The sequence below is a fragment of the Muscardinus avellanarius genome (assembly GCF_963383645.1).
Source record: "Muscardinus avellanarius genome assembly, chromosome: 9".
Lineage (NCBI taxonomy): Eukaryota > Metazoa > Chordata > Mammalia > Rodentia > Gliridae > Muscardinus > Muscardinus avellanarius.
In genome coordinates this window covers 72,254,755-72,269,033 of record NC_137795.1, presented here as the reverse complement: position 1 = coordinate 72,269,033, position 14,279 = coordinate 72,254,755, and the positions used below count along the sequence as shown (strand labels likewise).

The 14,279-nt window shown below is 35.9% G+C and overlaps 2 protein-coding genes across 2 annotated transcripts in view; one reads left to right on the top strand and one right to left on the bottom strand.

Annotated features, from left to right (window-relative positions):
• The window catches only part of PHF14 (PHD finger protein 14), a gene marked incomplete at both ends in the record, with an annotated part of 210,215 nt that overhangs the window by 75,650 nt on the left and 120,286 nt on the right, over nucleotides 1-14,279 (bottom strand). The gene's annotated exons all lie outside the window — the stretch shown is intronic.
• LOC308266712 (syntenin-1-like) lies at nucleotides 5,384-6,281 on the top strand (the record flags this gene model as incomplete). Its single annotated transcript, XM_080701122.1, is given in 2 exon segments — nucleotides 5,384-5,419; nucleotides 5,421-6,281. Coding segments are annotated over 2 exon segments (897 nt in total).

The window sequence follows — 14,279 nt, the reverse complement described above, 5'->3', positions numbered from 1 at the left end:
TTTAAAACTAGAACAGATTAAAATATAAATCTAGTGAGAAAGAAGAGTCTTATTATTTTACAAACTAGGGGAAATATAACTTTTTTTTTTTTTTACAAAGACCTTAGAAGAAAACCTTCAGTAATTATGCCTCAACTTTCCTTTTAGAAGACTACATTCACAGGCCATGTCATAATAAGGTCCGTGATATGATCATCCAATTTTGTGATTCTCTAATAACTGACGCAAATGAGTAATAGAAAAGAAGAAACATGGGTCTGAAAGATTTCTGTGAATAGGAAACTTATTGATTGGTATAATTTTACTTGGATATGCCTGAATCCCATTGATTTAGTCCTGTTTAGGTCTATCTTCTTTGTGCAGCTGTGTTGATATGATTCAATGGGCAATTATAGGGAGTGCCCTAACAGTTTCATTCAAAGCAAAACTCCTCCATTTGCTATTATATGTAGAGAATATACTAAAGAAACACTTTCATGTAGTTTAATCAATCAGTTCTCACAAAGCTTAGCTGGCTGTGATTCATTAACCAAATCCTATTTAAGTCCTTGACTTCATGCATTAACCTAATACTAAAAAATGACATGTATACACATAAAGAATAAAGAATGCATGAACAATTCTACACTGAAATCACACCGTAAAGTCACAATTTTAATAGTATGGTCATGAGTTAATAATCACCCTCAACATGTCCCTCTTCTCCTCCACCATAATACTTTTCTCGAACTTACCTAAGTATTTTCTGAATATAAATATGTTGAGTATGTAATAAAAAATGCCTCCAGGGTTTTAAATTATGCCTCCAAGGAAATGAGAGTACTTAGATAAGGTTCAATGGAAAATTATTAAGAATTGATATAATATCTTCAAAAGGCAGAGAAAAATGGGTTACACACTTATTTTGTAAATTTCATGAAAGAACTAAAGTGAGGGTACAATAAAACAAACTTTAATTAAATATCAGGATATTCTTGCCTAGAAAAAAACTAAACATCCTAGTAACCAAACTGAATAAATAAAAAGGCACCATTTAATATGCAGATAAAAATTCATGAAAGGGAACAAACTATATGAAAACTCTTTTTTTCTGAAAATATGCAAGGTTTTAAAAAGTAAAATCATGATCTGACAGTAAATAAGTCTTTTTAAAAGTGTGGTAGGACTTCCAGGAAGATGGCGACAGAGAAAAGTGGCGTTTACGAGTCCCGCTAACAATCGATCTCTATTACCACAAAATCAGCACCTTTCATAGGCAGAAAACACCATCAGCAAAGAAATAAAAATTGTAAATACAAGGGACAAAGAAAAAGAGGGCTGGAAGAACAACCAGACATCAGAAAAGAAACCAGCCTACAGTGCCGTGGCCGGAGCCACAGCTCAAAGCCGCACCAGCACCATCTTCCCTCACAGCACCAGGCTCCAGAGAGGAAAAGGACTCAGAACGGAGCTCAAAACCAGAGAGGAGATACACCAGCCTCACAGCCAAGACCGCGGCAGCAGTGCCATATTGCCGGCTACAGCTGTGAGTTCACTGGACGGCTCCAGATCAGCGCACTCAACAAGCCACGAAGTTCCAGAGAGGAGGGGTGTACAGAAAGCTGAGGTGAGCAGCTGTGGAACAGGAGGGCAGAATTCAGCAGTTTTTTCAGCACAAGGAGTGTCTAAAACTCCCAGGGGCCGGGCTCAGCACACCCTGCAGGGACTTAAAGCGGAGCTCAAAACCAGAGAAGAAATACACTAGCCTCACGGCCGAGGGCGTGGCAGTGGCGCCATATTGCCAGCAGCAGCAGAAGTGAGTTCACTGAGTCCACTATAGCTCCATCAGCACACTCAACAAACGTGAGTCAAATTGTGGCCACAAGAGGAAAAATCCCAGTACTGCTCTCCCAGGAACTTGCGCAGATAGTCTCCCTGGGTCAGAGATTTTAGCAGTCCAACCTGGAGTGGCGGTGGCAGAGATATCACACCACAGTTGCAGCTCCCCATGGGAGAACGCCCAGCCTGGCACCCCCATGGTCTAAAGCAGCCTCAAGTGACTCCCTGGGTCTGAGACTTTGCGTTACAACCCAGTAAAGGAGTAGTGGTGCCTGAGATACCACAAACTCGAGATCCAGAGCACCTTAAGTTAAGTCATAGTGACCCAGGGAAGAACCCAGAGAAGGGACAAACTTCTGAAATCATGGGAAAGAGAAATAACAATGCAGCAATGAATGCCTACAACCCCACAACATCAGCACCTAATAACACAGAAATTCAGAGACCTCTAGAAGATCATATCAGGAAAATAACTGTAGAAATAATTGAGGACTTTCAAAAATAATTCAGACAGAGTCAAAAAGAGATAAATAATGCAATCATTGAAGTAAAGGCCTCAATTCAATGTATAAAAAACAGATTACACCACATGGAGAATAGAATCTCGCTCCTTGAAGATGATCACTCCAAAAAATGAACACATAGTCTCTAATTTAGAAAAAAAAATCCAGCAACAGGAATTTGACATTGAAGAAATATGGGCCCATTTTTAAGACAGCTAACCTAAGAATAATTGGAATAGAGGAGGGAAAAGAAGGTGAAACCAAAGGGATCAATAATCTCTTCAAAGAAATAATAGCAGAAAAATTTCCAAACATAGAGCCAAGAGGTCAATACACAGGTCCAGGAAACTTATAGAACTCCCTTTAGACAGGATCAGAGAAGAGGATCCTCACACCATAAAATTGTCAAAATGACCAATGTAGAAGCCAAGGAGAGAATCTTAAAGGCAACAAAAACAAAAGGCCAAGTGACATTCAGAGGCAAACAAATTAGAATCACTCCAGACTTCCCAAACCAAGTCATGAAAGCCAGAAGGGTGTGGAGTAACACATTCCAAACTCTGAAAGAAAACAACTTCCAGCCAAAAATTTCTTACCCAGCAAAACTATCTATCAAATTAGATGGGGAAATAAGAATCTTCCATGACAAACAGAAACTGAAGGAATTTATGTCTTCAAAACCAGCGCTAGAGAAAATACTCAAGGAGATTAACTGCAAAGAAGAAATAGGTAATACACGCCAGAACCAAAGAAACAAGATTTCCAATCCAGCAGACAACTAAGCAAAGAAGAATAAACAATATCTCAAACAGAAATAAAATCTTAACGCCGGGCATGGTGGCGCACGCTTCAAAATCCTGCGCTTGGGAGGCTGAGGCAGGAGGATCGCATAGGTTTGAAGCCAGCTTCAGCTACTTAGTGAGGCTCTCAGCAACTTACACCCTATTTCCAAATAAAATATAAAAAAGGTCTGGGAGTATAGCCCGGAGGTAGAAAGCCTCTGGGTTCCACCCCTAGTACCACAAAACAAAACAAACAAACAAAAAGAAAGAAAATCTTAACATGTTAGGAATTTAAAATTATCTTTCTATAATCACACTGAATGTAAACGGCCTCAATTCCCCAATAAAAAGACATAAAGTGGCAAAATGGATTAAAACACAGAATCCATCCATCTGCTGCTTACAAGAAACACACCTTACAAGTAAAGATAGGAACAAACTGAAGGTAGAGGGCTGGAGCAAGGTAATCCATGCTAATGGAACTCAAAGACAAGCAGGAGTAGCAACTATGATATCAGACAAGTTAGTCTTTAAACCCAAAATTATAAGAAGAGACAAAGAAGGTCATATTTTACTGGTAAAAGGAATAATCCAGCAAGAGGAAATAACAATAATCAACATCTATGCCCCAAACATAGGTGCAGCTACTTTTATAAATCAAACTCTTTGTATGAAGTCACACATAAATCCCAATACAATAATACTGGGAGACTTCAATACACCTCTCACAACACTAGACCAATCATCCAGGCAAGGGGTCAGTAAAGATGCCTCAGAACTAAAGAACACCATTAACCAAATGGACCTATTGGACACATATACAATATTTCACCCAACTACAGCGGAGTTTACATTTTTCTCAGCTGCTCACAGAACCTTCTCCAAAATAGACCACATCCTGGGACACAAAATGAGCACTAGCAAATTTAAAAAGTGTTACATACTTCCCTGTGTCTTTTCAGACCATAATGGAATGAAACTAAAAATCAACTATAAGAAGACCCAGAGAAACAACATGAACATGTAGAGACTGAACACCACACTTCTGAATGAAGAATGGGTCATAGAAGATGTAAAACGTGAAATTAAGAAATTTCTAGAAACAAATAAAAATAAAGATACAACATATCAAAACCTCTGGGACACTTTGAAGACAGTATTAAGAGGAAAATTTATAGCACTGAGTGCTCACATAAAAAAAACAGAAAATCTTCAAATAAATAACCTAACGACACAACTCAAAGCCCTTGAAAAGCAGGAACAATTGAACCCCAAAGCCAGTAAAGACAGGAAATTATTAAAATTAGAGCAGAAATTAACAAAATAGAGAATAAAAAAAACAATACAGAAAATCAACAAAACCAAAAGCTGATTTCTTGAAAAAATTAACAAGATAGATAAACCACTAGCCAATCTAACTAAAAAAAAGAGAATCAACCCAAATTATGAAGATAAGGGATGAAAAAGGAGAAATTACTACTGACAGTGTAGAAATCCAGAGGATTATCAGAAACTACTTTCAAAAACTATACTCCAACAAAATGGAAAATCTGGAGGAAATCGGCAACTTCCTAGATAAATACAACCTTCCTAAACTGAGTCAAGAAGATATAGAACACTTAAACCAACCAATAATAATCAAAGAGATTGAAACAGCAAAAAAGAGCTTATCATCAAAGAAAAGCCCAGGACCAGATGGTTTCCCAAGTGAATTCTATAAAACCTTTATAGAAGAGCTAACCCCAATACTCCTCAAACTATTTCACAAAATAGAAAAAACCGAGACTCTCCCAAATACATTCTATGAAGGCATCATCACATTAATACCCAAACCGAATAAAGACAGTTCAAGGAAGGAAAACTACAGGCCTATATCTCTGATGAACTTGGATGCAAAACTATTAAACAAAATACTAGCAACATGCATTCAAAACCACATCAAGAAAATCATACACCATGACCAGGTAGGGTTCATCCCAGGGATGCAAGGCTGGTTCAACATACGAAAATCAATCCATGTAATTCACCATATAAACAGAATCAAGGACAAAAATCACATGATCATTTCAATAGATGCTGAAAAAGCATTTGATAAAATTCAACATCCATTTATGATAAAAACACTGCAGAGAATTGGAATAGAAGGAACATATCTCAACATTACTAAGGCAATCTACAATAAGCCCACTGCCAACATGATATTAAATGGGGAAAAACTTCAAGAATTCCCCCTAAGGGCGGAGGACGTGGCACTCGCCCGGGGCAGAAAAATCCTGCAAAATGTCTCTCTATCCATCTCTTGAAGATTTGAAGGTTAGACAAAGTAATTCAGGCTCAAACTGCCTTTTCTGCAAACCCTGCCAATCCAGCGATTTTATCAGAAGCTTCTGCTCCCATTTCTCAAGATGGAAGTCTCTATCCTAAACTGTATCCGGAGTTTTCTCAGTACATGGGCCGCAGTTTAAATGAAGAAGAAATACATGCGAATATGGCCATGGTCCCAGGATCACCAAGTCAGGAGCAGTTGGTAGCAAGGTCTTCCAGTATGAACTACATGGTGGCTCCTGTAACTGATAATGATGTTGGAATTCGTAGAGCAGAAATTAAGCAGGGGATTCGTGAAGTCATTTTATGTAAGGACCAAGATGGAAAAATTGGGCTCAGGCTTAAATCAATAGATAATGGTATATTTGTTCAGCTGGTTCAGGCCAATTCTCCAGCATCGCTGGTTGGTCTGCGATTTGCGGACCAAGTACTCCAGATCAATGGAGAAAACTGTACAGGCTGGAGCTCTGACAAGTCACACAAGTTACTCAAACAGGCTTTTGGAGAGAAGATTACTATGACCATCCGAGACAGGAGTTTTGAGCGGACAAGCACCATGCATAACGATAGTACTGGACACGTTGGTTTTATCTTTAAAAGTGGGAAGATAACATCCATTGTCAAAGATAGCTCTGCGGCCAGGAATGGCCTCCTCACTGAGCACAACATCTGTGAAGTCAATGGGCAGAATGTCATTGGGTTGAAGGACTCTCAGATTGCAGACATACTGTCAACATCTGGAACTGTAGTTACCATTACAATCATGCCTGCATTTATCTTTGAACATATTATAAAACTGATGGCGCCAAGCATTATGAAAAGCCTGATGGATCACACCATTCCCAAGGTTTAAAGTCGCCGCACAACATACACACAGCTGAACTACTCCAGTTACCTTCCTTGGCACCTTCTGCATTGTGCACTCAAAGCTTTCCCAGTGCCAGGGAGCATATGCTGCATGATGACCTCTATTCCTTCCATCATGACTGGGAAACTTCCTGTTGCATCTGATAACCTTCTTCAGACTTAAAGATAGTTGTAGCCTTATCCTGGTTTTACATATGTGAAACTTTCAAAAGATGTACTAACTTTCCTAGAATAGTTTCTCTACTGGAAACCTGATGCTTTTATAAGCCATTGTGATTAGGATGACTGATACAGGCTTAGCTTTGTATGAGAACCAGTCACCTCTCTCCTACGTAATGCATAGTGCTGTTTATACTACCGTAGTTGTATGGTATATTTGCATTTCTAACATGTTACCATAGTACATTTAGGATGACTGCCTTTGATAGCTTTTATTTTTTAAGTTCTATGTGTGTATGTATGATACCAATTAAGTAACACTGGTTTCATTCCATATAAGCATTATTTAGTGTATGTAGGTTGCAGGAGACTATGATTGTCACTAAATTTTAACTACCTTCACTTTAACACGCTGGAACTGTCACCTTAACTATGTGAAGCATCTAGAATAAAAGCCAAAATGTAATCATTGCTGCCTTTTTAAAGCTCAGAACATATTCTATTAAGCTGAAATGTACACTAGCCCATAACAGCTAATGGTACTTACTGAGCTGTAGTGTAGCTGCCTAGTTATATTTGAGACTTTTTAGTCTTTGCATAATGGAAACTTCTTTCTTCTAAAATTTGCCAGTATCACTTTCTGAAGAACAAATTGCTATATATTTAATGTAAAAATTCTTACTCTAAGAGGAGTAACTGTGGACTCCCTTTTTTTCATTTGTAGATTAAGTGGCATAATACTTAGTTTTGGTATTTAAATCTTGACATTATGTAACCTAGCTACTTCAGGATAATCTTTAAATCCTTTGCTAGTAATTTGTTCTATTCTCTATTTCCTGAAAACAAAATGGCATTGGCACTTTATCCTGATTTTGTTTCTTCTTTTTGTTTTATGCCTATCCTATTTTAAACATATATAAATAAAAAAAGTATTCCCCCAAAAAACAGGAACAAGACAAGGATGTCCATTATCACCACTTCTCTTCAATATAGTACTAGAGACTCTAGCCAGAGCAATAAGGCAAGAAAAGGAAATCAGAGGAGTACAAGTAGGAAAAGAAGAACTCAAACATTCACTATTTGCAGATGACATACTATATTTAGAAAACCCAACAAACTCAACCAAAAGGCTTATATAACTGATCAACAAATTCAGCAAAGTATCTAGATACAAAATCAATCTTAAAAAATCAGAAGCTTTCCTGAAAAAGAAATTCAGAAAACACTGAAAAAGAAAAAACTGAAAAAGAAATTCAGAAAACACTTCCACTCAGGATCTCCCACAAAAAAATAAAATACCTAGGAATAAACTTGACCAAGGAGGTAAAAGATCTCTACAAAGAAAATTATAAAACACTGAAAAAAGAAACAGAAAATATCATCAAAATGGCCATCCTTCCAAAAGTGATCTACAGATTTAACGCAATGCCCATTAAACTACCAAGATCATTCCTCACAACCATAGAAAAATCAGTCCTTAAATTTATCTGGAATAACAAAAAGCCCAGAATAGCCAAGGTAGTTCTCAGCAACAAAAACAATACAGGAGGAATCACCATACCTGACTTTAAACTATACTACAAAGCCTTGTAATAAAAACAGCATGGCACTGGCAAAAAAGACAGATACATAGACCAATGAAACAGAATAGAAGACCCAGAAACAAGTCTACACACTTTCAGCCAATTGATTTTTGACAAAGGGGCCAAAAACATACACTGGAGAAAAGATAACCTCTTCAACAAATGGCGTTGGCAAAACTGGTTAACCATATGCAGAAAACTGGAAATTAATCCCACTTTCTCGCCCTGTACAAAAGTCAATTCAAGATGGATCAAAGACTTGGAAATCAAACCGGAGACCTTGAAGCACCCTGAAGAGGGCATAGGTCCAACACTGCAACACATAGGCACAGATAAACACTTTCTCAACAAGACCCCAAAGGCACAACAAATTAAAAGGTGAATCAATATGTGGGATTGCATGAAACTGAAGAGCTTCTGTTCAGCAAAGGAAACTAGCAGGAACCTCAATCGAGAGCCAACAGAATGAGAGAAGATTTTTGCCACCTACACCACCGATAGAGGACTAATATCTAGAATATACACAGAACTCAAGAAACTCAAAACTAAGAAAACAAAGCATCCAATAACAAAATGGGCAAACGAACTAAATAGACACTTCACAAAAGAAGAAATTCAAATGGCCAATAAATGCATGAAAAAATGCTCAACATCATTGGTAATCAGTAAGATGCAAATCAAAACTACCCTGAGATTTCACCTAACTCCAACTAGAATGGCAATCATTCAAAACACAAACAACAACAGATGCTGGCGAGGATGTGGAGAAGTGGGAACTCTAAGACATTGTTGGTGGGATTGCAAATTAGTGCAACCACTTTGGAAAACAGTATAGAGAATCCTCAGAAGAATGGGAACAAATCTACCATATGATCCAGCAATACCACTTCTGGGTATCTACCCAAAAGAAAGGAAACAAACTACCAAACTAATGCATGTGTATCTATGTTCATAGCTGCACAATTCACCATAGCCAAACTATGGAACCAGCCAAGATGTCCATCAACAGATGAATGGATTACAAAACTGTGGGATATGTACACAATGGAATTTTACTCAGCCATCAAAAAAAAACTCAATTACATAATTTTCAGGGAAATGGGTGGAACTGGAGGACATTACGCTAAGCGAGATTAGTCAGTCACAAAAAATAAGAAATCAGATGCTTTCCCTAATATGTGAAAGCTAAGGAGTAATAGGTCATAGGAGGAACTCTAGGTGAAAAAGGAAATCCTATAAAGGAGCAAACAAGGCAACCTAAAGGAGGAGAAAGGAGAGGGGAAGAGGAAAATCTCTAAAACACACAATGTACTTAAACATATCGAAGTCAACCACTAAGCCGAGCAAGGGAAGGACGGACAGGGACGGAATTGGGTGGGAATTGGGTAGGGGTTAAATCAGTTATGTGTACATGTCTGTACACACAAGGTTTTTACCTCAATAGGGTGTATAAATATAATGCACCAATAAAATTTTTTTTAAAAGTGTGGTAAATCATTTAACTTATTTTATTGTTTCTAATTCTAGTTCTACTAACTAATAAAGTATAATCTGAATTGTAGCTGATAAAAATAACTGTAGACAATCTCATCCCAAATCTACTCCTTATTCTAAAGAATTACAAAATAAGCAATAAAATATATAAGGAATGATTCTGTATATATATGTTTATTTCAAAATGTAGCATACTATGAAAAATTTAATGACTAACTCTAAGAAAGGTCAAGAGAGCTGTCTTTCCAACTGTGTCATTAAGAGCAATCCATATTAAGCAAATTAGAAAAGTATATTGCCAACAAAGATTAAAAAAAATAAAAATTAAATAATAAAAAATAATTGTGATAAATTTAAAGAAAAGCAAAAGGTAAAAAAAAATGCCAAACGCTCACATTCCAGACACTATTTATTAAATACAGAAATATTTAATATTATTTTTAAAAATACTATCATCAACCTTATAGGGTAAGAGTTATTTTTCTTATTTAACGATAGAGTCTTAATGATTGAAAATTTTTCCAACAGATAACTTATCTCTCTGATGACAACCAATCACACACTGCTGTCAAAAATTGTGTGGGAAGACCTAAGATAGTCAAACATCACCTTTTGCTTTTCTTTAACTTTATCACAATTATTTTTATTATTTAATTTTTATTAATATTTTTATCCTTGCTTAGTTGTATAATATAAAGTATAGCTATAGTTATTTAATGTTGGCCAAATTAGATTAATATATAGAAAGTCTAATTTGACTGTATATATTACCCAAATAATGAAAAAAATGACAAAAGTAACTTCCCTTTTCAGTAAATTGGGTATTATCCTTACAAACACAAAAGAAATATTACGGGTAATAAAACTCATATAAAAATTTAAAATGGAGCTGAGTGTGGTGACACAAGCTTGTAATCCCAGTACTTGGGAAGCTGAGAAAGGTGGATTCAGGTTCGCAGCCAGCCTCAAGTTACTCAGGTCCTCCACAACTTAGTAAGACTCTGTTTCAAAATAAGGAATAAAAAATCGGGCTGGGAGTATCGCTCTGAGAATGCCCCTAGGTTCAATCCCTAACACCATTTAAAAAAAATTAAAACACTTAAAATAAAAAAAAAAATTAAGCTCTTCAGGTTAATGCAATCCCACATACTGATCCTTCTTTTAATTTCTTATGTCACTCGGGTCTTGTTGAGACAGTATTTACCTGTGCCAGTGTGTTGAAGGATTGGACCTATGCCCTCTTCAAGGAGATTCGAGGTCTCTGGTCTGATTTCCAAGTCTATGTTCCATCTTGAATTGACTCTTGTACAGGTTGAGAAAGTGGGGTCTATTTTTCTGCATATGGTTAATCAGTTTTGGCAACACCACTTGTTGAAGAGGCTATCTTTTCTTACTATATGTTTTTGGCCCCTTTGTCAAAAATCAATTGGCCATAGTATGTGAATTTGTTTCTGAGTCTTCCATTTTGCTCCATTCGGCTATGTGTCTGTTTTTGTGCCAGTACTACCATACTGTTATTACTATGGCTTTGTACTATAGTTTGAAGTCAGGTTTTTGTTGCTGAGAGCTACTTTGGCTATTCTGACTTTTTTTGTTGTTGTTATTCCAAATTAATTTAGGACTGATTTCTCTGTCTGAAAGGAATGACCTTGGTAACTTAATGGGTACTGCACCGATCTGTAGATCACTTTTGGAAGAATGACCATTTTGATGTTATTTGTTCTGCCTATCCAAGAACATGAAAGATCTTTCCATCTTCTAAGGTTTTCTTAGATTTCTTTTTTTCAATGTTTTATAATTTTCTTTATAGAGGTCTTATACTTCATTGGTTAGATTTATTCCTAAGTATTTTAATTTTGTGGGATATCCTGAATAGAAGTATTTCTGTACAGCAAAAGAAACTATCAAGAACCTCAACAGAGAGCCAAGAGAATGAGAGAAGATTTTTGCCACCTACACCACCAATAGAGGACTAATATCTAGAATATACACAGAATTCAAGAAACTCTAACAAATAACCCAATCTAACAAATAACCCAATCACAAAATGGGCAAATGAACTAAATAGACACTTCACAAAAGAAGAAATTCAAATGGCCAATAAATATATGAAAAAAATGTTCAATATCATTAGCAATCAGAGAGATGCAAATAAAAACTACTCTGAGATTTCACCTAACTCTAACTAGAATGGCAATCATTAAAAACACAAACAACAACAAATGTTGTTGAGGGTGTGGAGAAGTGGGAATTCTAGTATATTGCTTGTGGGATTCCAAATTAGTGCAACCACTTTGAAAAACAGTAAGGAGAATCCTCAGAAGAATGGGAATGAACCTACAATATCATCCAGCTATACCACTTCTGAGTATCTACCCAAAAGAATGGAAACCAAACTACCAAACTAATGTATGTGTATCTGTTCACAGCCACACAATTCACAATTGCCAGACTATGAAACCAGCCAAGATGTTCATCAACAGATAAATGGATTACAAACCTATGAGAAATGTACACAATGGATATGTCCACAATTTTACTCAGCCACATAGAAGAACATAATTATATAATTAACAGGAAAATGGATGGAACTGGAGAATACTTATGCTAAGTGAGATTCATCAGTCACAAAAAGTAAAAAATCATATGTTCTCCCTAATATGCAGAAGTTAGGAAGAAAATGGTTCATAAGAGGAACTCTAGACGAAAAAGGAGACATCACAGATAAGCAAATAAGGTGATCTAACTGAGGGGGATGAGAGGGAGGAAGAGGGAAATTCCCTAATGTACATGATGTATATTAACAAACATATCAAAGTCAGTCACTAAGCCAAACATGAGAAGGAGGAAGTGGATAAGGAATGGAGTGGGAATTGGGGAAGGGCTCTTAAGTGATACGTACATGTATGCCTCTACCATCTTGTACTCCATTAAGATGTATGACTATGCCGGGCGTGGTGGCACACGCTTGTAATCCCTGCGCTTGGGAAGCTGAGACAGGAGGATCACGCAGGTTCGAAGCCAGCTTCAGCTACTTAGTGAGGCTCTCAGCAACTTAGTGAGACCCTGTTTCCAAATAAAATATAAAATAGGTCTGGTATAAAATATATAAATAAATAAAATATATAAAAATCTGGGTTCTACTCCCAGTATCACCAAAAAAAAAGATGTATGACTACAATACATTAATAAAAAAGTTAAAAAATAAAACATACCAAAACTCACAGAATAACACAGCCACAGAAATGAATTACTATACAAACTATGTTAAAATTAAAAAGTAAAGAAACTTCTATCTCAATATAACCAAGGTTACAATGTTTTGAACACAAAAATAACAAGCCAAGTTTTCATTTATATCTAATCATTGTAACTCTTAAAACAAATACTACCTTAATTAAAATTCACACTTTTTTGTCTTTGAATACGTACCGAGATATATTTTATAAAAAGCATAGTTTGAAACCTAAATATTTAGTCCTCATAACACTTTTACAGGTAGAAACAATTATTATGCCCATTTTACAGATGAGAAAACAAAAACACAGAGATTATGTAACCAGCTTAAAGTCACACCTAGTAAACACTGGAAAACGATATGAAACTAAATAACATTTAAGAATTCAAGCATTAAACCACTTTTAAACATTTTTTTCCCACTGGTGTATTGTAAAACCAGTTTTTTAAAAACTTGTTTTGCTACTGATAATAACTAGAGTAAAAAGTACTGCACTATGAAATCAAGAGAAAGTTTTAAGGAAGATGGTTGGTCACCAAGGTTAAATGATAAAATGAAGCCAATAGGATGAGTATTTAGAAATAAAAGAGACATTAAATTTAGCAATTTTGAGTTCACAAGTGGAAACAATGTCTGCCTTGGTAATCTATAACCAAACATACATTCAACACCCTGGTGGACCAAAATACTACCCAAAAGGTTACAACACCAACAAATATATTCACTATATGTTAAAATTAGCAGTACTGATAATTAAAATCTATTGATATGCAAATATTGATAAACAAAAGTCTCTGAAAACTAATAAACTGTTTACAAATCAATAGAAAAATGATTTATATACTAGTCAACCAAACCATCATTTTAAGGTAATACCATAATGTATTATTATGTAGCTTATTATTTATATAAATATTATTTTTAAATTATATAGTATTAGAGCAGATCAACAGGAACATATCAATAAAAAAGACAGAAAATAGAAACTTCCTGCCTGAGTAATGTATAGGACTACTGGCTATTTCAGATTATTATTATTTATTGCACTACTGAGGATGGGACCCAAGGGTGTTTTCCCATTGAGCCACATCCCCAGACCTTTTATATCTTATATGAAGAAAGAATCTCGCTAAGTTGTCCAGGTTGGCTTTAAGTTTACAATCCTCCTGATTCAGCCTCCTGAGTGGCTGGGATTGTAGGCATGTGGTGCCATAACTAATTAAATTTTTAAGACATAAATAACACAAATTTTAAATTTTACTTTAGCAAAGTGTAACATTAACAAGCAAGAAAACAAGCAGATAAAAAAACTCAATGAAGAAAATATTTGCAACTTATATATAAACATGTGTTAAACTCACTTTTAAAAAAGAAAAAATCTCCATTAGAGAGGGAGAATCAAAAGTTAAGCACTTCCACTGAAGTTATGTACACATGTGAAATTAGCAGTGCAAACTCAATATACTGTATGAGGAAGGGGATGATGTGGGGAGAAAGCCAGGGGAAACTC